We start from the raw sequence: 26,485 nt of genomic DNA, 5'->3' as shown, positions 1-26,485 counted from the left end.
TGGTAGACATGTATATATCAGTATAGTGCGGTACGTGCAGAGCGCAGGCTGCAGTTCCTCCTCGCGTCCAGCAGGTGTCGCTGGTAGACATGTATATATCAGTATAGTGCGGTACGTGCAGAGTGTAGGCTGCAGTTCCTTCTCGCGTCCAGCAGGTGTCGCTGGTAGACATGTATATATCAGTATTGTGCGGTACGTGCAGAGCGCAGGCTGCAGTTCCTCCCCGAGTCCAGCAGGTGTCTCTGGTAGACATGTATACAGGGTGTATTAGGGTGTTACATGTGCAGAACGCAGGCTGCAGCTCTTCCTCGCGTCCAGCAGGTGTCGCTGGCAGACATGTATATAGCACTATAGGGCGGTACGTGCAGAGCGCAGGCTGCAGCTCCTCCTCGCGTCCAGCAGGTGTCGCTGGCAGACATGTGTATAGCACTATAGGGCTGTACGTGCAGAGCGCAGGCTGCAGTTCCTCCCCGCGTCCAGCAGGTGTCGCTGGTATACATGTATAAAGCACTATAGGGCGGTACGTGCAGAGCGCAGGCTGCAGCTTCTCCTCGCGTCCAGCAGGTGTCGCTGGCAGACATGTGTATAGCACTATAGGGCGGTACGTGCAGAGCGCAGGCAGCAGTTCCTCCCCGCGTCCAGCAGGTGTCGCTGGTATACATGTATAAAGCACTATAGGGCGGTACGTGCTGAGCGCAGGCTGCAGTTCCTCCCCGCGTCCAGCAGGTGTCGCTGGTATACATGTATAAAGCACTATAGGGCGGTACGTGCAGAGCGCAGGCTGCAGTTCCTTCCTGCGTCCAGCAGGTGTCGCTAGCAGACATTTATATAGCAGTATACCGCTGTACGTGCAGAGCGCAGGCTGCAGCTTCTCCTCGCGTCCAGCAGGTGTCGCTAGTAGACATGTATATAGCACTATAGGGCGGTACGTGCAGAGCGCAGGCTGCAGCTCCTCCTCGCGTCCAGCAGGTGTCGCTGGCAGACATGTGTATAGCACTATAGGGCGGTACGTGCAGAGCGCAGGCTGCAGTTCCTTCCCGCGTCCAGCAGGTGTCGCTAGCAGACATTTATATAGCAGTATACCGCTGTATGTGCAGAGCGCAGGCTGCAGCTTCTCCTCGCGTCCAGCAGGTGTCGCTGGTATACATGTATATAGCACTATAGGGCGGTACGTGCAGAGCGCAGGCTGCAGTTCCTTCCCGCGTCCAGCAGGTGTCGCTAGCAGACATTTATATAGCAGTATACCGCTGTACGTGCAGAGCGCAGGCTGCAGTTCCACCCCGCGTCCAGCGGGTATCGCTGGTAGACATGTATATAGCACTATAAGGCGGTACGTGCAGAGCGCAGGCTGCAGCTCCTCCTCGCGTCCAGCAGGTGTCGCTGGTAGACATGTATATATCAGTATAGTGCGGTACGTGCAGAGCGCAGGCTGCAGTTCCTCCTCGCGTCCAGCAGGTGTCGCTGGTAGACATGTATATATCAGTATAGTGCGGTACGTGCAGAGTGTAGGCTGCAGTTCCTCCTCGCGTCCAGCAGGTGTCGCTGGTAGACATGTATATATCAGTATTGTGCGGTACGTGCAGAGCGCAGGCTGCAGTTCCTCCCCGAGTCCAGCAGGTGTCTCTGGTAGACATGTATACAGGGTGTATTAGGGTGTTACATGTGCAGAACGCAGGCTGCAGCTCTTCCTCGCGTCCAGCAGGTGTCGCTGGCAGACATGTATATAGCACTATAGGGCGGTACGTGCAGAGCGCAGGCTGCAGCTCCTCCTCGCGTCCAGCAGGTGTCGCTGGCAGACATGTGTATAGCACTATAGGGCTGTACGTGCAGAGCGCAGGCTGCAGTTCCTCCCCGCGTCCAGCAGGTGTCGCTGGTATACATGTATAAAGCACTATAGGGCGGTACGTGCAGAGCGCAGGCTGCAGCTTCTCCTCGCGTCCAGCAGGTGTCGCTGGCAGACATGTGTATAGCACTATAGGGCGGTACGTGCAGAGCGCAGGCAGCAGTTCCTCCCCGCGTCCAGCAGGTGTCGCTGGTATACATGTATAAAGCACTATAGGGCGGTACGTGCTGAGCGCAGGCTGCAGTTCCTCCCCGCGTCCAGCAGGTGTCGCTGGTATACATGTATAAAGCACTATAGGGCGGTACGTGCAGAGCGCAGGCTGCAGTTCCTTCCTGCGTTCAGCAGGTGTTGCTAGCAGACATTTATATAGCAGTATACCGCTGTACGTGCAGAGCGCAGGCTGCAGCTTCTCCTCGCGTCCAGCAGGTGTCGCTAGTAGACATGTATATAGCACTATAGGGCGGTACGTGCAGAGCGCAGGCTGCAGCTCCTCCTCGCGTCCAGCAGGTGTCGCTGGCAGACATGTGTATAGCACTATAGGGCGGTACGTGCAGAGCGCAGGCTGCAGTTCCTTCCCGCGTCCAGCAGGTGTCGCTAGCAGACATTTATATAGCAGTATACCGCTGTACGTGCAGAGCGCAGGCTGCAGCTTCTCCTCGCGTCCAGCAGGTGTCGCTGGTATACATGTATATAGCACTATAGGGCGGTACGTGCAGAGCGCAGGCTGCAGTTCCTTCCCGCGTCCAGCAGGTGTCGCTAGCAGACATTTATATAGCAGTATACCGCTGTACGTGCAGAGCGCAGGCTGCAGTTCCACCCCGCGTCCAGCGGGTATCGCTGGTAGACATGTATATAGCACTATAAGGCGGTACGTGCAGAGCGCAGGCTGCAGCTCCTCCTCGCGTCCAGCAGGTGTCGCTGGTAGACATGTATATATCAGTATAGTGCGGTACGTGCAGAGCGCAGGCTGCAGTTCCTCCTCGCGTCCAGCAGGTGTCGCTGGTAGACATGTATATATCAGTATAGTGCGGTACGTGCAGAGTGTAGGCTGCAGTTCCTTCTCGCGTCCAGCAGGTGTCGCTGGTAGACATGTATATATCAGTATTGTGCGGTACGTGCAGAGCGCAGGCTGCAGTTCCTCCCCGAGTCCAGCAGGTGTCTCTGGTAGACATGTATACAGGGTGTATTAGGGTGTTACATGTGCAGAACGCAGGCTGCAGCTCTTCCTCGCGTCCAGCAGGTGTCGCTGGCAGACATGTATATAGCACTATAGGGCGGTACGTGCAGAGCGCAGGCTGCAGCTCCTCCTCGCGTCCAGCAGGTGTCGCTGGCAGACATGTGTATAGCACTATAGGGCTGTACGTGCAGAGCGCAGGCTGCAGTTCCTCCCCGCGTCCAGCAGGTGTCGCTGGTATACATGTATAAAGCACTATAGGGCGGTACGTGCAGAGCGCAGGCTGCAGCTTCTCCTCGCGTCCAGCAGGTGTCGCTGGCAGACATGTGTATAGCACTATAGGGCGGTACGTGCAGAGCGCAGGCAGCAGTTCCTCCCCGCGTCCAGCAGGTGTCGCTGGTATACATGTATAAAGCACTATAGGGCGGTACGTGCTGAGCGCAGGCTGCAGTTCCTCCCCGCGTCCAGCAGGTGTCGCTGGTATACATGTATAAAGCACTATAGGGCGGTACGTGCAGAGCGCAGGCTGCAGTTCCTTCCTGCGTCCAGCAGGTGTCGCTAGCAGACATTTATATAGCAGTATACCGCTGTACGTGCAGAGCGCAGGCTGCAGCTTCTCCTCGCGTCCAGCAGGTGTCGCTAGTAGACATGTATATAGCACTATAGGGCGGTACGTGCAGAGCGCAGGCTGCAGCTCCTCCTCGCGTCCAGCAGGTGTCGCTGGCAGACATGTGTATAGCACTATAGGGCGGTACGTGCAGAGCGCAGGCTGCAGTTCCTTCCCGCGTCCAGCAGGTGTCGCTAGCAGACATTTATATAGCAGTATACCGCTGTACGTGCAGAGCGCAGGCTGCAGCTTCTCCTCGCGTCCAGCAGGTGTCGCTGGTATACATGTATATAGCACTATAGGGCGGTACGTGCAGAGCGCAGGCTGCAGTTCCTTCCCGCGTCCAGCAGGTGTCGCTAGCAGACATTTATATAGCAGTATACCGCTGTACGTGCAGAGCGCAGGCTGCAGTTCCACCCCGCGTCCAGCGGGTATCGCTGGTAGACATGTATATAGCACTATAAGGCGGTACGTGCAGAGCGCAGGCTGCAGCTCCTCCTCGCGTCCAGCAGGTGTCGCTGGTAGACATGTATATATCAGTATAGTGCGGTACGTGCAGAGCGCAGGCTGCAGTTCCTCCTCGCGTCCAGCAGGTGTCGCTGGTAGACATGTATATATCAGTATAGTGCGGTACGTGCAGAGTGTAGGCTGCAGTTCCTTCTCGCGTCCAGCAGGTGTCGCTGGTAGACATGTATATATCAGTATTGTGCGGTACGTGCAGAGCGCAGGCTGCAGTTCCTCCCCGAGTCCAGCAGGTGTCTCTGGTAGACATGTATACAGGGTGTATTAGGGTGTTACATGTGCAGAACGCAGGCTGCAGCTCTTCCTCGCGTCCAGCAGGTGTCGCTGGCAGACATGTATATAGCACTATAGGGCGGTACGTGCAGAGCGCAGGCTGCAGCTCCTCCTCGCGTCCAGCAGGTGTCGCTGGCAGACATGTGTATAGCACTATAGGGCTGTACGTGCAGAGCGCAGGCTGCAGTTCCTCCCCGCGTCCAGCAGGTGTCGCTGGTATACATGTATAAAGCACTATAGGGCGGTACGTGCAGAGCGCAGGCTGCAGCTTCTCCTCGCGTCCAGCAGGTGTCGCTGGCAGACATGTGTATAGCACTATAGGGCGGTACGTGCAGAGCGCAGGCAGCAGTTCCTCCCCGCGTCCAGCAGGTGTCGCTGGTATACATGTATAAAGCACTATAGGGCGGTACGTGCTGAGCGCAGGCTGCAGTTCCTCCCCGCGTCCAGCAGGTGTCGCTGGTATACATGTATAAAGCACTATAGGGCGGTACGTGCAGAGCGCAGGCTGCAGTTCCTTCCTGCGTCCAGCAGGTGTCGCTAGCAGACATTTATATAGCAGTATACCGCTGTACGTGCAGAGCGCAGGCTGCAGCTTCTCCTCGCGTCCAGCAGGTGTCGCTAGTAGACATGTATATAGCACTATAGGGCGGTACGTGCAGAGCGCAGGCTGCAGCTCCTCCTCGCGTCCAGCAGGTGTCGCTGGCAGACATGTGTATAGCACTATAGGGCGGTACGTGCAGAGCGCAGGCTGCAGTTCCTTCCCGCGTCCAGCAGGTGTCGCTAGCAGACATTTATATAGCAGTATACCGCTGTACGTGCAGAGCGCAGGCTGCAGCTTCTCCTCGCGTCCAGCAGGTGTCGCTGGTATACATGTATATAGCACTATAGGGCGGTACGTGCAGAGCGCAGGCTGCAGTTCCTTCCCGCGTCCAGCAGGTGTCGCTAGCAGACATTTATATAGCAGTATACCGCTGTACGTGCAGAGCGCAGGCTGCAGTTCCACCCCGCGTCCAGCGGGTATCGCTGGTAGACATGTATATAGCACTATAAGGCGGTACGTGCAGAGCGCAGGCTGCAGCTCCTCCTCGCGTCCAGCAGGTGTCGCTGGTAGACATGTATATATCAGTATAGTGCGGTACGTGCAGAGCGCAGGCTGCAGTTCCTCCTCGCGTCCAGCAGGTGTCGCTGGTAGACATGTATATATCAGTATAGTGCGGTACGTGCAGAGTGTAGGCTGCAGTTCCTTCTCGCGTCCAGCAGGTGTCGCTGGTAGACATGTATATATCAGTATTGTGCGGTACGTGCAGAGCGCAGGCTGCAGTTCCTCCCCGAGTCCAGCAGGTGTCTCTGGTAGACATGTATACAGGGTGTATTAGGGTGTTACATGTGCAGAACGCAGGCTGCAGCTCTTCCTCGCGTCCAGCAGGTGTCGCTGGCAGACATGTATATAGCACTATAGGGCGGTACGTGCAGAGCGCAGGCTGCAGCTCCTCCTCGCGTCCAGCAGGTGTCGCTGGCAGACATGTGTATAGCACTATAGGGCTGTACGTGCAGAGCGCAGGCTGCAGTTCCTCCCCGCGTCCAGCAGGTGTCGCTGGTATACATGTATAAAGCACTATAGGGCGGTACGTGCAGAGCGCAGGCTGCAGCTTCTCCTCGCGTCCAGCAGGTGTCGCTGGCAGACATGTGTATAGCACTATAGGGCGGTACGTGCAGAGCGCAGGCAGCAGTTCCTCCCCGCGTCCAGCAGGTGTCGCTGGTATACATGTATAAAGCACTATAGGGCGGTACGTGCTGAGCGCAGGCTGCAGTTCCTCCCCGCGTCCAGCAGGTGTCGCTGGTATACATGTATAAAGCACTATAGGGCGGTACGTGCAGAGCGCAGGCTGCAGTTCCTTCCTGCGTCCAGCAGGTGTCGCTAGCAGACATTTATATAGCAGTATACCGCTGTACGTGCAGAGCGCAGGCTGCAGCTTCTCCTCGCGTCCAGCAGGTGTCGCTAGTAGACATGTATATAGCACTATAGGGCGGTACGTGCAGAGCGCAGGCTGCAGCTCCTCCTCGCGTCCAGCAGGTGTCGCTGGCAGACATGTGTATAGCACTATAGGGCGGTACGTGCAGAGCGCAGGCTGCAGTTCCTTCCCGCGTCCAGCAGGTGTCGCTAGCAGACATTTATATAGCAGTATACCGCTGTACGTGCAGAGCGCAGGCTGCAGCTTCTCCTCGCGTCCAGCAGGTGTCGCTGGTATACATGTATATAGCACTATAGGGCGGTACGTGCAGAGCGCAGGCTGCAGTTCCTTCCCGCGTCCAGCAGGTGTCGCTAGCAGACATTTATATAGCAGTATACCGCTGTACGTGCAGAGCGCAGGCTGCAGTTCCACCCCGCGTCCAGCGGGTATCGCTGGTAGACATGTATATAGCACAATAAGGCGGTACGTGCAGAGCGCAGGCTGCAGCTCCTCCTCGCGTCCAGCAGGTGTCGCTGGTAGACATGTATATATCAGTATAGTGCGGTACGTGCAGAGCGCAGGCTGCAGTTCCTCCTCGCGTCCAGCAGGTGTCGCTGGTAGACATGTATATATCAGTATAGTGCGGTACGTGCAGAGTGTAGGCTGCAGTTCCTTCTCGCGTCCAGCAGGTGTCGCTGGTAGACATGTATATATCAGTATTGTGCGGTACGTGCAGAGCGCAGGCTGCAGTTCCTCCCCGAGTCCAGCAGGTGTCTCTGGTAGACATGTATACAGGGTGTATTAGGGTGTTACATGTGCAGAACGCAGGCTGCAGCTCTTCCTCGCGTCCAGCAGGTGTCGCTGGTAGACATGTGTCTAGCGCAGTAGAGCGCTTAGGCTGCAGTTCCCCCTCCCCTCCAGCAGGCGTCGCTGTTCCGCCGGCAGATGTCGGATAAGCGAGTTCCCTGCGTGCAGTTCCCCCTCCGCGCCGCTGGGTGTCGCTGTTCCCCGGAAGGCAGTGGCGGTGGTCCCGGGCCGGGCTGGCTGCGCTGTGTGCCGGGTCTCCCCCGCTCTTCCTCCTCGCGCTGAGAGGTGGGCGGCGGGCCCTGTGCTCCGCCCCTCTAGCAGTCATGCCGGGCCCGCAGGCCGGGAGCAGAGCTCGTGTCTATGCGGATGTCAACAGCCAGAGAAGCCGCGACTACTGGGACTACGAGGCGCACCAGCCGGCCTGGGGGTGACTGACGGGGGCCTCTGGGGGGGATAATATGTGCTCCACCCGCCCTGGGGGTGACTGAGGGGGGTGGGGAGGGGGTATGAGGGGCACCAGCCGCCCTGGGGGTGACTGAGAGGGGGTGGGGGGGCGGGGGGTGGGGAGGGGGTATGAGGGGCCCCAGCCGGCCTGAGGGAGACTAAGGGCCCTCTGGGGAGGCAGGTGGGGGTATGAGGGGGCTTTGGTGGTACAGAGGGGCCTCTGGGGTTAGGGAGGGCTGTATGAGGTACACCAGCTGGCTTGGGGGGTGATTGAGAGGGCTCTGGGGGTATAGGGGGCGGTGTATGAGGGAGTATGTGATACATTAGCCAGCCTGGGGTGATTAAGGGGGCTATGGGGGGTACAGAGGGTGTGTGGAGGGTTACAGGGGTGTAATGAGGTGCACCAGCTGGCCTGGGGGTGATTCAGGGGGTGCGAGATGTGTAGGGTGGATATTGGGGTTCTCCAGGGATTATTTAGGGTGAGTATTGGGGTGCGCAGGGTACTGTGGGGATGTAGGGTGGTTATTGGGGTGCTCAAGGGACTTTAGGCTGGATATTGAGGTGCTTGGAGGTCTTTGGGTGGATATTAGGATACCCAGGGGCTGTAGGGTGGGTATTGGAGTGCCTAAGGAGTGTAGTGTGGATATTGGGGTGCACCAGGGACTGTAGGGGGGTAGGATGGGTATTGGGGTGATTAGGGGACTATAGGGCTGATATCGGAGTACTCAGGGGACTGTAGGGGGTGTAGGGTGGGTATTGAGGTGATTAGGGGACTGTAGGGCTGATATCGGAGTACTCAGGACTGTAGGGTGGGTATTGGGGTGATTAGGGGACTGCAGGGCTGATATCGGAGTACTCAGGAGACTGTAGGGGGTGTAGTGTGGGTATTGGGGTGATTAGGGGACTGCAGGGCTGATATCGGAGTACTCAGGAGACTGTAGGGGGTGTAGTGTGGGTATTGGGGTGATTAGGGGACTATAGGGCTGATATCGGAGTACTCAGGGGACTGTAGGGGGTGTAGTGTGGGTATTGAGGTGATTAGGGGACTGTAGGGCTGATATCGGAGTACTCAGGAGACTGTAGGGGGTGTATTGGGGTGCACCAGGGACTGTAGGGGGGTAGGGTGGCTATTGGGGTGATTAGGGACTGTAGGGCTGATATCGGAGTACTCAGGGGACTGTAGGGGGTGTAGGGTGGATATTGGAGTACTCAGGGGACTTTAGGGGGTGTAGGGTGGATATTGGGGTGCTCAGGTGGCACAGAGCATGAGGTGCCCCAGCTGGAGTCATACGCCTGAGAGGGAGTCTGGGGGTACAGAGGGAATAGTGGTGTGAATGAGCTGTCTTGAGGGCTGATGAGGATACTGGGGTAGAATGAGGTTGTTGGGAGTAAGACGTATGCTAGCCGGGGTGAGGGGGGATTTTTGAGGATGCAGAATAGATTCTAGAATTCAGATCTTTGTTGCTCAAAACAATTCTTTATTATGGCTTTATTTGGAAATCAAGAATACATACAGGTGTCTCTGTTGACATCAGTGGCGTTAGGTTCATCAACTGGCTAAACCAGAAAATCCTTGGCCTATGCAGTTGTTTTGCAGACACCGAGGCACCTCCCGTTCACCCTCCCTTCTCCAAAGCTAAGGGGTGTGTCTGTACAACAATCAGTCCTAAGCTGTCACCTTGATATGATCAGGAATGATCACGTTGGGTGACGATTAACCGAGGTGTGAAAGTAGTTTATGATGGATCAGCTTACCTGAGGGTGATGGAGCGGTTTAATTGTTAGAGGCAGATGAGGATTATAAAGCACTTGAGTTTGTATAAGTAAATACTGGGAGCACAGAGATATAATCAGTCAGTCTAGAGTTAATAAGTAAATATTGACGAGTATCAGAAGTGCTGGATTCACAAGGTACAGCTTCTGGTCCTGGGTAACTACAGGGGAATACACCATGAGATTACCATGAGATAAATGGCAGGTAGAGGGTTCGATAGATAATTTTCAACAGGTCTGATCTGATTTTTCGATCATTTTCTGATCGATTTCTCATAGAAGTGAATGGAAATTGTTAAGAAAAACGATCGTAAAATGGATCAGACACTAAATCTACGGAAAAATGTCATCCTGTATTCCCAGCATAACTACAGAGGAATACTACTATTGTTACAAGCCACAGTGTACAGGCTAAATACTGGGGTACGGTGGGAATACCTATTACTGCAAATCACAGCAAATAGTGTAAATACTGGTGCCGCAGTGAGAATGCAGTTTGTATAAGGCACAGCGGGTGGCGTTGGGGTGCAGGGTAGACACGGGATACTGTTATTAACAAGGCACCCTGAATATGTAGAGGGCGCATACATGTAAAGTGGGATTCCACCTCTGATTGCCGTTAAATTGGCGTACAATCTTACCATTGGGGTCATTTGAACTGTAAAAGATCCGTCCGATAAATATTACACATTGTACAAGACCTGACAGCAGAAACCTTTCCATAGACATTCACAGATCATTATTAGGAATTATTATTATAGATTCTGTAGAACCCCCCCCCCCCCCTCCCCCAGTAACCATGGTGCTGACCGTCGGTGTATGTTGCCGCAGGAACCAGGAAGATTACCAGTTGGTGCGAAAGCTGGGACGCGGGAAATACAGCGAGGTCTTCGAGGCGATCAATATCACCAATAATGAACGCGTGGTGGTGAAGATTCTGAAGGTTGGTGCAATTGCAGCATTTAATCTTTATTTTTTTTTTCTGTTTTACTTTCTCTGTCCCATCCACCCACTGACCATCTGTAAGATTTACTGCTTGTGTACCTGTTCTTTTCCCCATCTGCCAGTTCTTTACAGTCCCCCTTTATATAACTGCATTTTATGTTATTCCCATGATAGATCTGTATTCTCTGTTTTGCACCCGTGTGTATCTTGCTTTATACAGAGTCACAGGAGAGGATGGCGTGTTATAAAATCATGGGTGATTAGGCCACGCTGTATGGTTGAATGGAAGTACTGTTGTGGGCAGCTGATCTCCTGAGGCTGAGATTGGGCAGCAGATCTCAGAGGTGTCCTGCTATTGGGTACCAGAGGAATGCTTTTTTCTGTTCTTTTTTTCACCAGAGGGCTCTTTCATATTGGAAGCAGGACAGCCAACATTTATGAACAGTATTAACCTCCCTAGCAGTTCATTTCTAACTGGATATATGGGTCTGAAAGCAGTACATTTTTTTTTTCAAGAATTTTAGGCCTCTAATTCTTAAAGGACAACTGTAGCGAGAGGTATACGGCGGCTGCCATATTTTTTTCCTTTAAGCAATACCAGTTGCCTGGCAGCCCTGTTGACCCTCTGCCTCTAATATTTTTAGTGATAGCACCTGAACAAGCATGCAGCATATCAGGTGTTTCTGACATTGTCAGATCTGACAAGATTAGCTGCATGCTTGTTTCTGGTATAATTTAGACCCTTCTGCAGCCAAATAGATCAGCAGGGCTGCCAGGAAACTGGTATTGTTTAAAAAGAAATACATATGGCAGCCTCCATATTCTTTCCACTTCAGTCCTCCTTTAAGTCATAACTTACCAAAATATATCAGATTGAAGGTCTTGTACACATCCAGTGTATAATAAGACTAGAGCGCAAAATAGTAATCACAATTGGAGCTGTAGAACCGTGATTCCTTTCTGACTTTTTCCCCTTTGCTATCAGTCTTAGGCGGCAGACAGAGTAGTCAAAATCCAGGCAGAGGTCGGTGCAGGCGGCAGGCAAAGAGTAGTCAAAATCCAGGCAGAGGTCGGTGCAGGCGGCAGGCAGAGAGTAGTCAAAATCCAGGCAGAGGTTGGTGCAGGCAGCAGGCAGAGAGTAGTCCAGATCAAGGCAAAAATTGGTAACAGTAAAGCTTTGTACCCACGTGATTCTGCCGGCGTTTTTTTTTTTTTAGCACCGAACGGTCAATATCACACATGGGTACAGGCGCACGACCACGCAAACGTTGCGCCGCAATAACGACCGTCACGGCGGATCAGATCGCTAAGATCCCTGAAGACTTCTGTGCAAAATTAAAGCGATCGCTTAAAGTCTTGTTCACTCCCAATGTGTAATGTCGTGTGACGTCGCACATTCCCGCTGACAGGAAGAGGCGTCGCTGACGACTGACAAGGGGACGTTGCAGGACTCATCGGTTAAAATCCTATGCTTTCAAATGAGCTTATCTGCCATAGACAGTCATGTGACATGGGAGAGATCAAATTACAACTTGTGATTAGTCACAGATGAGGGGAATTAGACAAGCTAAACTCTTTAATTACATCCCAGCTGTATTGTTTCCCTGCCGTCATGTGCAATAGATCAGGTCCACTTTAATTTTCAGCCCCGCCCCCGATGACGTCCCCCCACTCCGTACCGCCACTGATTGGCCACCGGGATCCTCAGGGAGCAGAGAGGAGATGGGGATCCCGGTAGCCGGCAAGAGAGCCCTGGAGTCCTGCTGGGCAGTGCGAATCACGCGCAGGACCCGGATAACATGCAGGAGCTGCCATATTAGCTAGCCCGAGTGTAGCTTGGCGTACTGCTCCCAGCTGCTAATTCTTAGCAAGAACTACACTCGAGATTACCACCAGGGGGGGTTAAAACTGGCTACTTCAATTCTATTCCTTGTCACCAAATCAGATTGATGTAAGTAAAAATATTTTAATGAAGATTATTTAAAAAACAAAAAACATTGTTTAACTGCTTGCCGACCGCATCACGCCGATGGGCGTGGCCGCAGCAGCCCCAGGACCGCCTAACACCGATCGGCGTAAAGTACTGTGGCTTAATTTTGCAGGAGATCGTACGCACACTGCGTGCGCATCTCCTGCTCGGGAGGCGGAGCTCTGCTTCTCTGAGCTCTGCTCCGCCTTCAGTCTCCCAGTGGCAATCGCCTCTCGGAGAGTGTTAGACGGTAAAACCGCTGTCTTTTTACTTAGTACAGCGCTGCGATCAGCAGCAGCGCAGTACTGGGGACAGCCGTGTGACATGGCACAAGAGAGCGATCGGCTCTCATAGGCTGAAGCCTATGACAGCCGATCGCTATGATTGGCTGGCGGGGGGTGGGAGGGAATCGGAGGGAAGAAAAAAAAACTATTATATATTTATATAATTCTGACATCTTCTGTAATGCCTTAAAGTATATAGTCCTGTCACTGACTCAGAGAAGCTCACAATATCCTCCCCACCATAGTTTTGGTCTAATGTCCTCCTATATTATTATTATTAGTTTTCTGTATTTATATAGCACTGACATCTTCTGCAGCACATTACAGAGTACATAGTCCTGTCACTGACTGTCCTCAGAGGAGCTCACACTCTAATCCTACCATAGTCATAGCCTAATGTCCTACCATATTATTATGTATTTATATAGCACTGACATCTTCTGCAGCACATTACAGAGTACATCACTGACTGTCCTCAGAGGAGCTCACACTCTAATCCTACCATAGTCTAATATCCTACCATATTATTATTATTATTATTATGTATTTATATAGCACTGACATCTACTGCAGCACATTACAGAGTACATAGTCATGTCACTGACTGTCCTCAGAGGAGCTCACAATCTAATCCTGTCATAGTCTAATGTCCTACCATATTATTATGTATTTATATAGCACTGACATCTTCTGCAGCACATTACAGAGTACATAGTCATGTCACTGACTGTCCTCAGATTAGCTCACACTCTAATCCTACCATAGTCATAGTCTAATGTCCTACCATATTATTATTATGTATTTATATAGCACTGACATCTCCTGCAGCACATTACAGGGTACATAGTCATGTCACTGACTGTCCTCAGAGGAGCTCACACTCTAATCCTACCATAGTCATAGCCTAATGTCCTACCATATTATTATTATGTATTTATATAGCACTGACATCTTCTGCAGCACATAACAGAGTACATAGTCATGTCACTGACTGTCCTCAGATGAGCTCACACTCTAATCCTACCATAGTCATAGTCTAATGTCCTACCATATTATTATTATGTATTTATATAGCACTGACATCTTCTGCAGCACAATACAGAGTACATAGTCATGTCACTGACTGTCCTCAGATGAGCTCACACTCTAATCCTACCATAGTCATAGTCTAATGTCCTACCATATTATTATGTATTTATATAGCACTGACATCTTCTGCAGCACATTACAGAGTACATAGTCATGTCACTGACTGTCCTCAAAAGAGCTCACACTCTAATCCTACCATAGTCATAGTGTAATGTCCTACCATATTATTATGTATTTATATAGCACTGACATCTCCTGCAGCACATTACAGAGTACATAGTCATGTCACTGACTGTCCTCAGAGGAGCTCACACTCTAATCCTACCATAGTCATAGTCTAATGTCCTACCATATTATTATTATGTATTTATATAGCACTGACATCTTCTGCAGCACATTACAGAGTACATAGTCATGTCACTGACTGTCCTCAGAGGAGCTCACACTCTAATCCTACCATAGTCATAGTGTAATGTCCTACCATATTATTATGTATTTATATAGCACTGACATCTTCTGCAGCACATTACAGAGTACATAGTCATGTCACTGACTGTCCTCAGAGGAGCTCACACTCTAATCCTACCATAGTCATAGTCTAATGTCCTACCATATTATTATTATGTATTTATATAGCACTGACATCTTCTGCAGCACATTACAGAGTACATAGTCCTGTCACTGACTGTCCTCAGAGGAGCTCACACTCTAATCCTACCATAGTCATAGCCTAATGTCCTACCATATTATTATGTATTTATATAGCACTGACATCTTCTGCAGCACATTACAGAGTACATCACTGACTGTCCTCAGAGGAGCTCACACTCTAATCCTACCATAGTCTAATATCCTACCATATTATTATTATTATTATTATGTATTTATATAGCACTGACATCTACTGCAGCACATTACAGAGTACATAGTCATGTCACTGACTGTCCTCAGAGGAGCTCACAATCTAATCCTGTCATAGTCTAATGTCCTACCATATTATTATGTATTTATATAGCACTGACATCTTCTGCAGCACATTACAGAGTACATAGTCATGTCACTGACTGTCCTCAGATTAGCTCACACTCTAATCCTACCATAGTCATAGTCTAATGTCCTACCATATTATTATTATGTATTTATATAGCACTGACATCTCCTGCAGCACATTACAGGGTACATAGTCATGTCACTGACTGTCCTCAGAGGAGCTCACACTCTAATCCTACCATAGTCATAGCCTAATGTCCTACCATATTATTATTATGTATTTATATAGCACTGACATCTTCTGCAGCACATAACAGAGTACATAGTCATGTCACTGACTGTCCTCAGATGAGCTCACACTCTAATCCTACCATAGTCATAGTCTAATGTCCTACCATATTATTATTATGTATTTATATAGCACTGACATCTTCTGCAGCACATTACAGAGTACATAGTCATGTCACTGACTGTCCTCAGAGGAGCTCACACTCTAATCCTACCATAGTCATAGCCTAATGTCCTACCATATTATTATTATGTATTTATATAGCACTGACATCTTCTGCAGCACAATACAGAGTACATAGTCATGTCACTGACTGTCCTCAGATGAGCTCACACTCTAATCCTACCATAGTCATAGTCTAATGTCCTACCATATTATTATGTATTTATATAGCACTGACATCTTCTGCAGCACATTACAGAGTACATAGTCATGTCACTGACTGTCCTCAAAAGAGCTCACACTCTAATCCTACCATAGTCATAGTGTAATGTCCTACCATATTATTATGTATTTATATAGCACTGACATCTCCTGCAGCACATTACAGAGTACATAGTCATGTCACTGACTGTCCTCAGAGGAGCTCACACTCTAATCCTACCATAGTCATAGTCTAATGTCCTACCATATTATTATTATGTATTTATATAGCACTGACATCTTCTGCAGCACATTACAGAGTACATAGTCATGTCACTGACTGTCCTCAGAGGAGCTCACACTCTAATCCTACCATAGTCATAGTGTAATGTCCTACCATATTATTATGTATTTATATAGCACTGACATCTTCTGCAGCACATTACAGAGTACATAGTCATGTCACTGACTGTCCTCAGAGGAGCTCACACTCTAATCCTACCATAGTCATAGTCTAATGTCCTACCATATTATTATTATGTATTTATATAGCACTGACATCTTCTGCAGCACATTACAGAGTACATAGTCATGTCACTGACTGTCCTCAGAGGAGCTCACACTCTAATCCTACCATAGTCATAGTCTAATGTCCTACCATATTATTATTATGTATTTATATAGCACTGACATCTTCTGCAGCACATTACAGAGTACACAGTCATGTCACTGACGGTCCTCAGAGGAGCTAAACACTGCTTGGGCAAGAGAGTGCTATGTCCTATGTCGCCAACAAATTTTATGTAAAACTTTATACAACCTCCTTGTGCCAAATGCTCCCCCCCCCCCCCCCCACACACACAATCCAACAGTGCGCCCTGTGCCCCCCCCTTCCCCTTGCAATCCTCATTTTCTCCACAATTTGAACTGTACTATGCCCCTCCCACCCGTGGGCAGGACCTTTGAAGCAGTTATACTAGCTTCCGTGCGAGTGAAGCTGGATCCTTGTGCGCTCTGGCCACTTCCTATCTTCACATGCACTGCTGAGAGGGCTTTGAGCACATCCGCCATAATAAGAAAGCTGCCAGAAAAGTGGCGTCCAGGATATTTATTATTACGGTATTTAGTGTTTATATAGCGCCGACCTCTTCCGCAGCGCTGTGCAGAGAATTTTGTCTTGTCACGAACTGTCCTCAGAGGGGCTCACAATCAAATCATCACCATAGTCCTATGTCTATGTACCGTGTTTCCCCCGAAAATAAGACAGTGTCATTGTCATATTAATTTTTGCTCCAAAAGATGTGCTAGGGCTTATTTTCAGGGGATGTCTTATATTTCTATTAGGAAGTGTCTCTCAGCAGAACATTTCCTATTCCTTTGTACTGTGCAGTTCCTGGATTTGAAGGTATGCTTCTGTACTGATCAGGCTCCTGCCCTATCATTCCTACACAGCTGATAATCTTGCTATGTGCTGGGATGACAGGACCGGTACCCAATAGGCACTGCACAGCTGTGTCACCGCTTGCTTTGCGCCTCTTTAACTTCCACTAGGGCTTATTTTCGGGTAGGGCTTACATTTCAAGCATGCTCAAAATTCCAGCTAGGGCTTATGTTCAGGGTAGGGCTTATTTTCAGGGAAAAAGGGTATGTATCATGTAGTTTATGTATTGTAGCTTAGGGAATATTTAGGGGGGAGCCAATTAACTTATCTATATGTTTTTGGTATTTGAGAGGAAACCAGGGTGCCTGGAGGAAACCCACGCAGAAATGGGGTGTACATACTCCATGCAGTTAGTTCTCTGGGCCTAGAACTGGAGACCTGGCGCTACAAGGCGAAAGTGCTAACCACTACGCCACCGTGCTGCCCACATATTGCCAGGGCTGTGGAGACTGAGTCGAGGAGTCTGAGTCAGGGCAATTTTGGGCACCTGGAGTCGGAGTCGTAGATTTCATAAACTGAGGAGTCGGAGTCGGCTGATTTTTGTTCAAAATCCACATCCCTGTTAAATATTAGACTAAGGAGTCGGAGTCGAGGAGTAGGAGCCATTTTGGGTACCCGGAGTCGGAGTTGGAGTCGGAGTCATTATTTCATAAACTGAGGAGTCTGAGTTGGAGTCGGAAGATTTTTGTACCGACTCCACAGCCCTGCATATTGCACATATACAATTAAAAATTATCTCAAAGAAGATTCTGGGTTTAGAAAGTTTATGGCAGATGGGAAAAAGCTGTTTTTCAGCCTGTGTATTCGAATTGAACTAAAACATCTACCTGATTATCAGGATAACACTGTTTCGCCTTTGTCATACACCAAATCTTCTACAAGAGTTTGAGTGATGGCCGTACAGTGGGTCGTATATCCCCCAATATCCACCATAAATGGGGTTTCACCTCTTTCATGCTTCTCCTCTCTCCACCCCCTTGTAGAATTATGTTTTGGTTCCCATAGCAGTGCACGCCACAGGAGAGGGGGGGGCATCTGCGTTCGAACACTAGCAATCCCGCGCAGCAGATTTGGGCTCTGCTCATAGGTACGCTCTGCATTCTCTAAATCAGGCATGGGCAAACTTGGCCCTCCAGCTGTTACGGAACTACAAGTCCCACAATGCATTTGCCTTTGAGTCATGACTGTGGCTGTCAGACTCCTGCAATGCATTGTGGGACTTGTAGTTCCGTAACAGCTGGAGGGCCAAGTTTGCCCATGCCTGCTCTAAATCATCCTGGTAACTGACTGGAGACTCTACATCCTGGCGACTGCTTTGTTCACTGACTGTCAGTGACTAGGGAGCAATGGGGATCATTGTCAGCCGGAGGCCGCTCAGATAACCATGCCTGTGAGATTGCGTGTTCCATGCCTCTGTCTCTTGAGAAGGGCGAGTGCATGGAGGCTGTCGGCTGTGGATGTTCAGGCCCTGGCCTTATGTGATCCATAATGACAATAATAAAATGTTACTTTTAATATCCGTTAGAATTTTATATCTGTCATGTCGTAATAACCACAGCAATGCAGTTGGCCAAGGTATGCAGTGATTGTTATAGACCTTGAAGCCGGCTTCAAAGCATCTGACTGCACTGATTATTTAGACTCGTACATGAACAGTATAGGTGGTCTGTACATGGAATTCAATGAAAAGTGATAAGGGGTGTCTAGCATGCTTCAGACAGGCCACCCCTTCATTTGCGGTCACCTGATTGCACTAAATAAATGGTGACTACATGCACACCCCAAAAAATGACTTACATGTTTCACCCTTAAAGGAGCTTCATCAGGTGAAATCCCCAGTGCAAATGCTTAGTGCTATAATCAGTGATCCTTATAAGGTGCTATAGTAGAGAGTGCTAACGGTGTTAAAATGCAGTGCATGCGTACTAATAAGATGGCCTATATAGATGGCCACCAGATCGCCCATCAGATAGATCCCTCTCTGATTTGAATCTTATCAGAGAGGGATCTGTTGGCTGCCCACAATTTGTGGGGTCGCTGCCGCCCTGGACGCCCGGGTCCCCCCATCTGTGCTCTGCCCCCCAGCCGGCAGTTGGAGCTCTCACTTGTCCTGCTGGGGTGTGTCCTCCCATGTTGAGGGCTTACTCCCTGCCGCAGGTCTCCTCCTCCATGTGTCCCTCCTTCTTCCTCGTCATGTGACACAAGCTGAAGTTCAAACACTAGAGCTCCAGAATGTATGCTGCAGGACCTCTAGTGTTTGACCTTCAGCTTACGTAAGATGACACTAAAGAGAACCGGACGCGGGAAGGAGGAGACCCGGAGCAAGAAGCAAACCACTGGACACAGGAGGATACGCCCCAGCAGGGCAGGTGATGGTACTGGCGTTACTCTGCATCGGTCGCTGCCGAATTGAACTTATTTGCTTAGGGATCACAGCGATCAAATATGCGGTATATTGACGTGAAAGATCAATTAGTGTATGGCCAGCAATGAGCTTGCCATGATGTCTGACTATTTGTGCTTTTCTCCTGGGATCCGTTACACCCGGGCCGCACTTGTCCGAACTATCTTTTTTTTGTCTGGTGCCCTTTTCTGGCAGACCCACCTTTTGTTTGTGCTCGGCTCCGCCCCCTAAAGCCAGGTCATTGATGCTCTGCCCCCTCCAGTGCTAGACACGCCCCCTGCTCTTGACGTTGGGCAGCCCTGAGTTTAAATTTGTATGTTGGAAATATGGCATGTTCTTGAATTTTTTTTATTCTCCGTTTTTATAATTGCACAAGGAATCTTTTGAAATGCTTATATTGGATTAGGAGGTATTGTCAATGTGTAGGGAGCACCCTGCTCTGTGGTGTAGCAACCAACAGACTGGCTTCCCTCCAATGCAGACTGAGATCCACCTCTCTTGTTGCTCCTCACCTGCTGCTCCTCTGTCTGCCAAGCTTCTCACTGGCTGCCAGTTACCCCGAGGATCCAACTCCAGCTTGTAGCCTGCAAAGCTGCTCTGTTATCTTCACACTAATATCCAGCCCAACTGCCACCCCGCTCCGCACACAGCCTTCTGTCCTAGAGTCCTGGGGCGCCCAGCAACATGCAAATCACTCCAAGCTGATCATTATGCAGCTTGGAAACCGACCAATGCTGTTGCAGCAACTTCCCATTGGTCTGTTTCTAAGCCACATACATTTCTATAAACGAAGCATAACGATTGCGTCAGCTTGTCCGTTTTTTTTTTTGTTTTTTTTTTTTTAACAAAATAGAAAAGTTTATCGTGTGGGTTGAAATTACAATATAAATGAAATGCAATTGGAAACTGCAAAATATTGCAACAGCCTATAAACTAAGACAATATAATACAATACAGTCATTTGCACTCATTAATACAGTCAAAGGCAGACGACAGTCAACCAAGTAATTTTGTTGCGTTATACTATGACAATAAATTGCTTGCATTATGTATCCTTAAACATTTCCTTACCACTGGTATGTATATGGAAACTTCACTTAACAACCAGGGGCGTAGATATACGTACTGCTTTATTTACCACGCCGTTCCCCATCGCCGCACCACTGCCATTCGTTTCCATCGGAATCCCGCCATTCTGTGATCGGTGAATGGGAACAGCTGTTCCCAAACACGATCACAGTGCCTGCAATAAATGAAAGCCGGCGTCAGGGAGACACTGGCATTCATTAAGAAAATGAAAGTAAACCGTTACTTAATACCTCCCGTATACGGTTTACAGCACTTGGGGATTTAGTGTAGCACCATTTTGTGGCCAAAAAGTAAAAATGCAGCACAGATCGCCGGCAGTACGGACAGTGGTGAAGGCCAACTTCTCAGACTGTTTGTGGGCTCTGCAGTGCTAAATTTGTACCTGAGCTGAAGCTTCAAGATGAGATGCTTACCTAAAGACAGGGAAGCCTCAGGATCCTATTGAGGCTTCCCTCAGTGCTCTTATGCCCCCCCCCCCCTCGCTGAGCGCATCCCTTCCTGTTCCCCCTCCCCCCCCCCCCCCCCCCCCCCTACCCCTTTGAAGATCTGGTGAGATCTCGCTCCTCTCCATTCCTCAGTGTGTGTTACACAAGGTTCAGTAGAGAGTAGACTGAGGATCTGGTGAGATCTCGCTCCTCTACATTCCTCAGTGTGTGTTACACAAGGTTCAGTGAAGGGTTAGGGTGATGAAGGAAGAGAGTAGACAGAAGATCTGGTGAGATCTCGCTCCTCTTCATTCCTCAGTGTGTGTGTTACACAAGGTTTAGTGAAGGGTTACAGTGATGAAGGAAGAGAGTCGACTGAGGATCTGGTGAGATCTCGCTCCTCTCCATTCCTCAGTGTGTGTTACATAAGGGTTAGTGAAGGGTTGGGGTGATGAAGGTAGAGAGTAGACTTTGTAGATCTAGTGAGATCTCGCTCCTCTCCATTCCTCGGTGTGTGTTACACAAGGCTCAGTGAAGGGTTAGGGTGATGAAGGCAGAGGGTAGACTTTGTAGATCTAGTGAGATCTCGCTCCTCTCCATTCCTCGGTGTGTGTTACACAAGGCTCAGTGAAGGGTTAGGGTGATGAAGGTAGAGAGTAGACTGAGGATCTGGTGAGATCTCGCTCCTCTCCATTCCTCACAGTGTGTGTTACACAAGGTTTAGTGAAGGGTTAGGGTGATGAAGGTAGAGAGTAGACTTTGAGGACCTGGTGAGATCTCGCTCCTCTCCATTCCTCACAGTGTGTGTGTTACACAAGGTTCATTAGAGAGTAGACTGAGGACCTGGTGAGATCTCGCTCCTCTCCATTCCTCACAGTGTGTGTTACACAAGGTTTAGTGAAGGGTTAGAGTGATGAAGGTAGAGAGTAGACTTTGAGGACCTGGTGAGATCTCGCTCCTCTCTATTCCTCACAGTGTGTGTTACACAAGGTTTAGTGAAGGGTTACAGTGATGAAGGAAGAGAGTAGACTGAGGATCTGGTGAGATCTCGCTCCTCTCCATTCCTCAGTGTGTGTGTGTTACACAAGGTTTAGTTAAGGGTTAGGGTGATGAGGGAAGAGAGTAGACTGAAGATCTGGTGAGATCTCGCTCCTCTCCATTCCTCAGTGTGTGCGCTACACAAGGTTTAGTGAAGGGTTACAGTGATGAGAGAAGAGAGTAGACTGAGGATCTGGTGAGATCTCGCTCCTCTCCATTCCTCACAGTGTGTGTTACATAAGGTTTAGTGAAGGGTTAGGGTGATGAAGGTAGAGAGTAGACTTTGAGGACCTGGTGAGATCTCGCTCCTCTCCATTCCTCACAGTGTGTGTTACACAAGGATCAGTGAAGGGTTAGGATGATGAAGGTAGAGAGTAGACTGAGGATCTGGTGAGATCTCGCTCCTCTCCATTCCTCAGTGTTTGTGTTACACAAGGTTTAGTGAAGGGTTACAGTGATGAAGGAAGAGAGTAGACTGAGGATCTGGTGAGATCTCGCTCCTCTCCATTCCTCACAGTGTGTGTGTTACACAAGGTTTAGTTAAGGGTTAGGGTGATGAAGGAAGAGAGTAGACTGAAGATCTGGTGAGATCTCGCTCCTCTCCATTCCTCACAGTGTGAGTGTTACACAAGGTTTAGTTAAGGGTTACAGTGATGAGGGCAGAGAGTAGACTGAGGATCTGGTGAGATCTCGCTCCTCTCCATTCCTCACAGTGTGTGTGTTACACAAGGTTTAGTGGAGGGTTGGGGTGATGAGGGCAGAGAGTAGACTTTGAGGATCTGGTGAGATCTCGCTCCTCTCCATTCCTCACAGTGTGTGTTACACAAGGTTTAGTGAAGGGTTACAGTGATGAAGGAAGAGAGTAGACTGAGGATCTGGTGAGATCTCGCTCCTCTCCATTCCTCAGTGTGTGTGTGTTACACAAGGTTTAGTTAAGGGTTAGGGTGATGAGGGAAGAGAGTAGACTGAAGATCTGGTGAGATCTCGCTCCTCTCCATTCCTCACAGTGTGTGTTACACAAGGATCAGTGAAGGGTTAGGGTGATGAAGGTAGAGAGTAGACTGAGGATCTGGTGAGATCTCGCTCCTCTCCATTCCTCAGTGTGTGTGTTACACAAGGTTTAGTGAAGGGTTACAGTGATGAAGGAAGAGAGTAGACTGAGGATCTGGTGAGATCTCGCTCCTCTCCATTCCTCACAGTATGTGTGTTATACAAGGTTTAGTTAAGGGTTACAGTGATGAAGGAAGAGAGCAGACTGAGGATCTGGTGAGATCTCGCTCCTCTCCGTTCCTAAGTGTGTGTTACATAAGGTTCAGTGAAGGGTTACAGTGATGAAGGAAGAGAGTAGACTGAGGATGTGGTGAGATCTCGCTCCTCTCCATTCCTCAGTGTGTGTTACACAAGGGTTAGTGAAGGGTTAGGGTGATGAAGGAAGAGAGTAGACTTTGAGGACCTGGTGAGATCTCGCTCCTCTCCATTCCTCAGTGTGTGTGTTACACAAGGTTTAGTGAAGGGTTACAGTGATGAGGGAAGAGAGTAGACTGAGGATCTGGTGAGATCTCGCTCCTCTCTATTCCTCACAGTGTGTGTTACACAAGGTTTAGTGAAGGGTTAGGGTGATGAAGGAAGAGAGTAGACTGAGGATCTGGTGAGATCTCGCTCCTCTCCATTCCTCAGTGTGTGTTACATAAGGTTCAGTGAAGGGTTACAGTGATGAAGGAAGAGAGTAGACTGAGGATGTGGTGAGATCTCGCTCCTCTCCATTCCTCAGTGTGTGTTACACAAGGGTTAGTGAAGGGTTAGGGTGATGAAGGAAGAGAGTAGACTGTGAGGATGTGGTGAGATCTCGCTCCTCTCCATTCCTCAGTGTGTGTGTTACACAAGGTTTAGTGAAGTGTTAGGGTGATGAAGGAAGAGAGTAGACTTTGAGGACCTGGTGAGATCTCGCTCCTCTCCATTCCTCAGTGTGTGTGTTACACAAGGTTTAGTGAAGGGTTACAGTGATGAGGGAAGAGAGTAGACTGAGGATCTGGTGAGATCTCGCTCCTCTCTATTCCTCACAGTGTGTGTTACACAAGGTTTAGTGAAGGGTTAGGGTGATGAAGGAAGAGAGTAGACTGAGGATCTGGTGAGATCTCGCTCCTCTCCATTCCTCAGTGTGTGTTACACAAGGGTTAGTGAAGGGTTAGGGTGATGAAGGAAGAGAGTAGACTGTGAGGATGTGGTGAGATCTCGCTCCTCTCCATTCCTCAGTGTGTGTGTTACACAAGGTTTAGTGAAGTGTTAGGGTGATGAAGGAAGAGAGTAGACTTTGAGGACCTGGTGAGATCTCGCTCCTCTCCATTCCTCACAGTGTGTGTTACACAAGGTTTAGTGAAGGGTTAGGGTGATGAAGGAAGAGAGTAGACTGAGGATCTGGTGAGATCTCGCTCCTCTCCATTCCTCAGTGTGTGTTACACAAGGGTTAGTGAAGGGTTAGGGTGATGAAGGAAGAGAGTAGACTGTGAGGATGTGGTGAGATCTCGCTCCTCTCCATTCCTCAGTGTGTGTGTTACACAAGGTTTAGTGAAGGGTTACAGTGATGAAGGAAGAGAGTAGACTGAGGATCTGGTGAGATCTCGCTCCTCTCCATTCCTCAGTGTGTGTTACACAAGGGTTAGTGAAGGGTTAGGGTGATGAAGGAAGAGAGTAGACTGTGAGGATGTGGTGAGATCTCGCTCCTCTCCATTCCTCAGTGTGTGTGTTACACAAGGTTTAGTGAAGTGTTAGGGTGATGAAGGAAGAGAGTAGACTTTGAGGACCTGGTGAGATCTCGCTCCTCTCCATTCCTCAGTGTGTGTGTTACACAAGGTTTAGTGAAGGGTTACAGTGATGAGGGAAGAGAGTAGACTGAGGATCTGGTGAGATCTCGCTCCTCTCTATTCCTCACAGTGTGTGTTACACAAGGTTTAGTGAAGGGTTAGGGTGATGAAGGAAGAGAGTAGACTGAGGATCTGGTGAGATCTCGCTCCTCTCCATTCCTCAGTGTGTGTGTTACACAAGGTTTAGTGAAGGGTTAGGGTGATGAAGGTAGAGAGTAGACTGAGGACCTGGTGAGATCTCGCTCCTCTCCATTCCTCAGTGTGTGTGTTACACAAGGTTTAGTGAAGTGTTAGGGTGATGAGGGAAGAGAGTAGACTGAGGATCTGGTGAGATCTCGCTCCTCTCCATTCCTCAGTGTGTGTGTTACACAAGGTTTAGTGAAGGGTTAGGGTGATGAGGGAAGAGAGTAGACTGAGGACCTGGTGAGATCTCGCTCCTCTCCATTCCTCAGTGTGTGTGTTACACAAGGTTTAGTGAAGTGTTAGGGTGATGAGGGAAGAGAGTAGACTGAGGATCTGGTGAGATCTCGCTCCTCTCTATTCCTCACAGTGTGTGTTACACAAGGTTTAGTGAAGGGTTAGGGTGATGAAGGAAGAGAGTAGACTGAGGATCTGGTGAGATCTCGCTCCTCTCCATTCCTCAGTGTGTGTTACACAAGGGTTAGTGAAGGGTTAGGGTGATGAAGGAAGAGAGTAGACTGTGAGGATGTGGTGAGATCTCGCTCCTCTCCATTCCTCAGTGTGTGTGTTACACAAGGTTTAGTGAAGGGTTACAGTGATGAAGGAAGAGAGTAGACTGAGGATCTGGTGAGATCTCGCTCCTCTCCATTCCTCAGTGTGTGTTACACAAGGGTTAGTGAAGGGTTAGGGTGATGAAGGAAGAGAGTAGACTGTGAGGATGTGGTGAGATCTCGCTCCTCTCCATTCCTCAGTGTGTGTGTTACACAAGGTTTAGTGAAGTGTTAGGGTGATCAGTGTTCTCCCCAGAATTTTTCTCCAGCCGGGTGGCATGAAAAAGTAGCCGGGTGGCGTAAAATGGGCGTGGCTATGACATGGGGCGGAAAATGGGCGTGATCCATCCACCTCGGTACTCATCCCTGCTGATTGCCCGGATTCCTCCATCCTCCTCTGCCAGCCAGTGGTGTGCATGGCAACCACTGTGGGGTGGGTCCACGGCGAGGCAAATTCATTTACATGCAGGGTAATGCTGCAAATAACCCCTAGTGGAAACTAGCCTTCATGCAGAATAAAAACTTTGAATCATCAATTATATATTAAAAAACAAAATTCATTACCCAATAGCTGATTAATCACATGCCTCCAGATTAATGAATCAAGTAGTCACATGAATCCAGGTAAAATAATTAAGTATTCCTTTGCATCAAGATAAAATAGCCAATTTTTTATTAAATAGCTAGGTGCCTCAAGATAAAATTAGTAGCCAAGTGTCTCTATATACAAAAATTAAACAGCCATATTCTGTAAGCCACTGGCTAGTGCGATTTGTCACAGAGATCTGGCTGGTGCTGGGGATCAATTGGCAGCCAGTAACGCTAATTTACTAGTTGGAGGTGTGTGTGGTTAATGCATTCTTTAAAGTGTACCTGAGACTAATCAAAGTGCTGTATTTATACTTACCTGGGGTTTCCTCTAGCCCCCTGTGGACCGTGGGCTCACTGTCCTTATATAGGCATTACAGCACAACTGGGCCACGGAAGGAAGAGACTAGGCCAGCCAGCGGAGGACCAGAGCGGCCCGGGAGGATGGCGTTGGAGCCCACGGACCACAGGTGGCTGGAAGAATCCTCAGGTAAGTATAAGTGCAGCACTATGATTAGTCTCAGATTCTGCATGTTGTTCCCCCACCTGCACTGGTTGAAGACCAGATGGCTAGTGTATTGATA

At 49.4% G+C, this 26,485-nt stretch overlaps 1 protein-coding gene across 1 annotated transcript in view; it reads left to right on the top strand.

Annotated features, from left to right (window-relative positions):
* The first annotated feature begins 7,354 nt into the window (after nt 1-7,354).
* The window catches only part of CSNK2A2 (casein kinase 2 alpha 2), a 62,193-nt gene continuing 43,062 nt past the window's right edge, over nt 7,355-26,485 (top strand). The window contains exons 1-2 of the mRNA XM_068259565.1: nt 7,355-7,605; nt 10,227-10,338. Of these exons, the coding sequence (XP_068115666.1) occupies nt 7,502-7,605; nt 10,227-10,338 (216 nt within the window). The 5' untranslated portion in view covers nt 7,355-7,501. The remainder of the gene's footprint in view (nt 7,606-10,226; nt 10,339-26,485) is intronic.

The sequence above is a fragment of the Hyperolius riggenbachi genome, chromosome 11 (assembly GCF_040937935.1).
Source record: "Hyperolius riggenbachi isolate aHypRig1 chromosome 11, aHypRig1.pri, whole genome shotgun sequence".
Lineage (NCBI taxonomy): Eukaryota > Metazoa > Chordata > Amphibia > Anura > Hyperoliidae > Hyperolius > Hyperolius riggenbachi.
The sequence above is the reverse complement of the archived record's forward strand: the minus strand, read 5'-3'. Positions and strand labels throughout refer to the sequence as shown.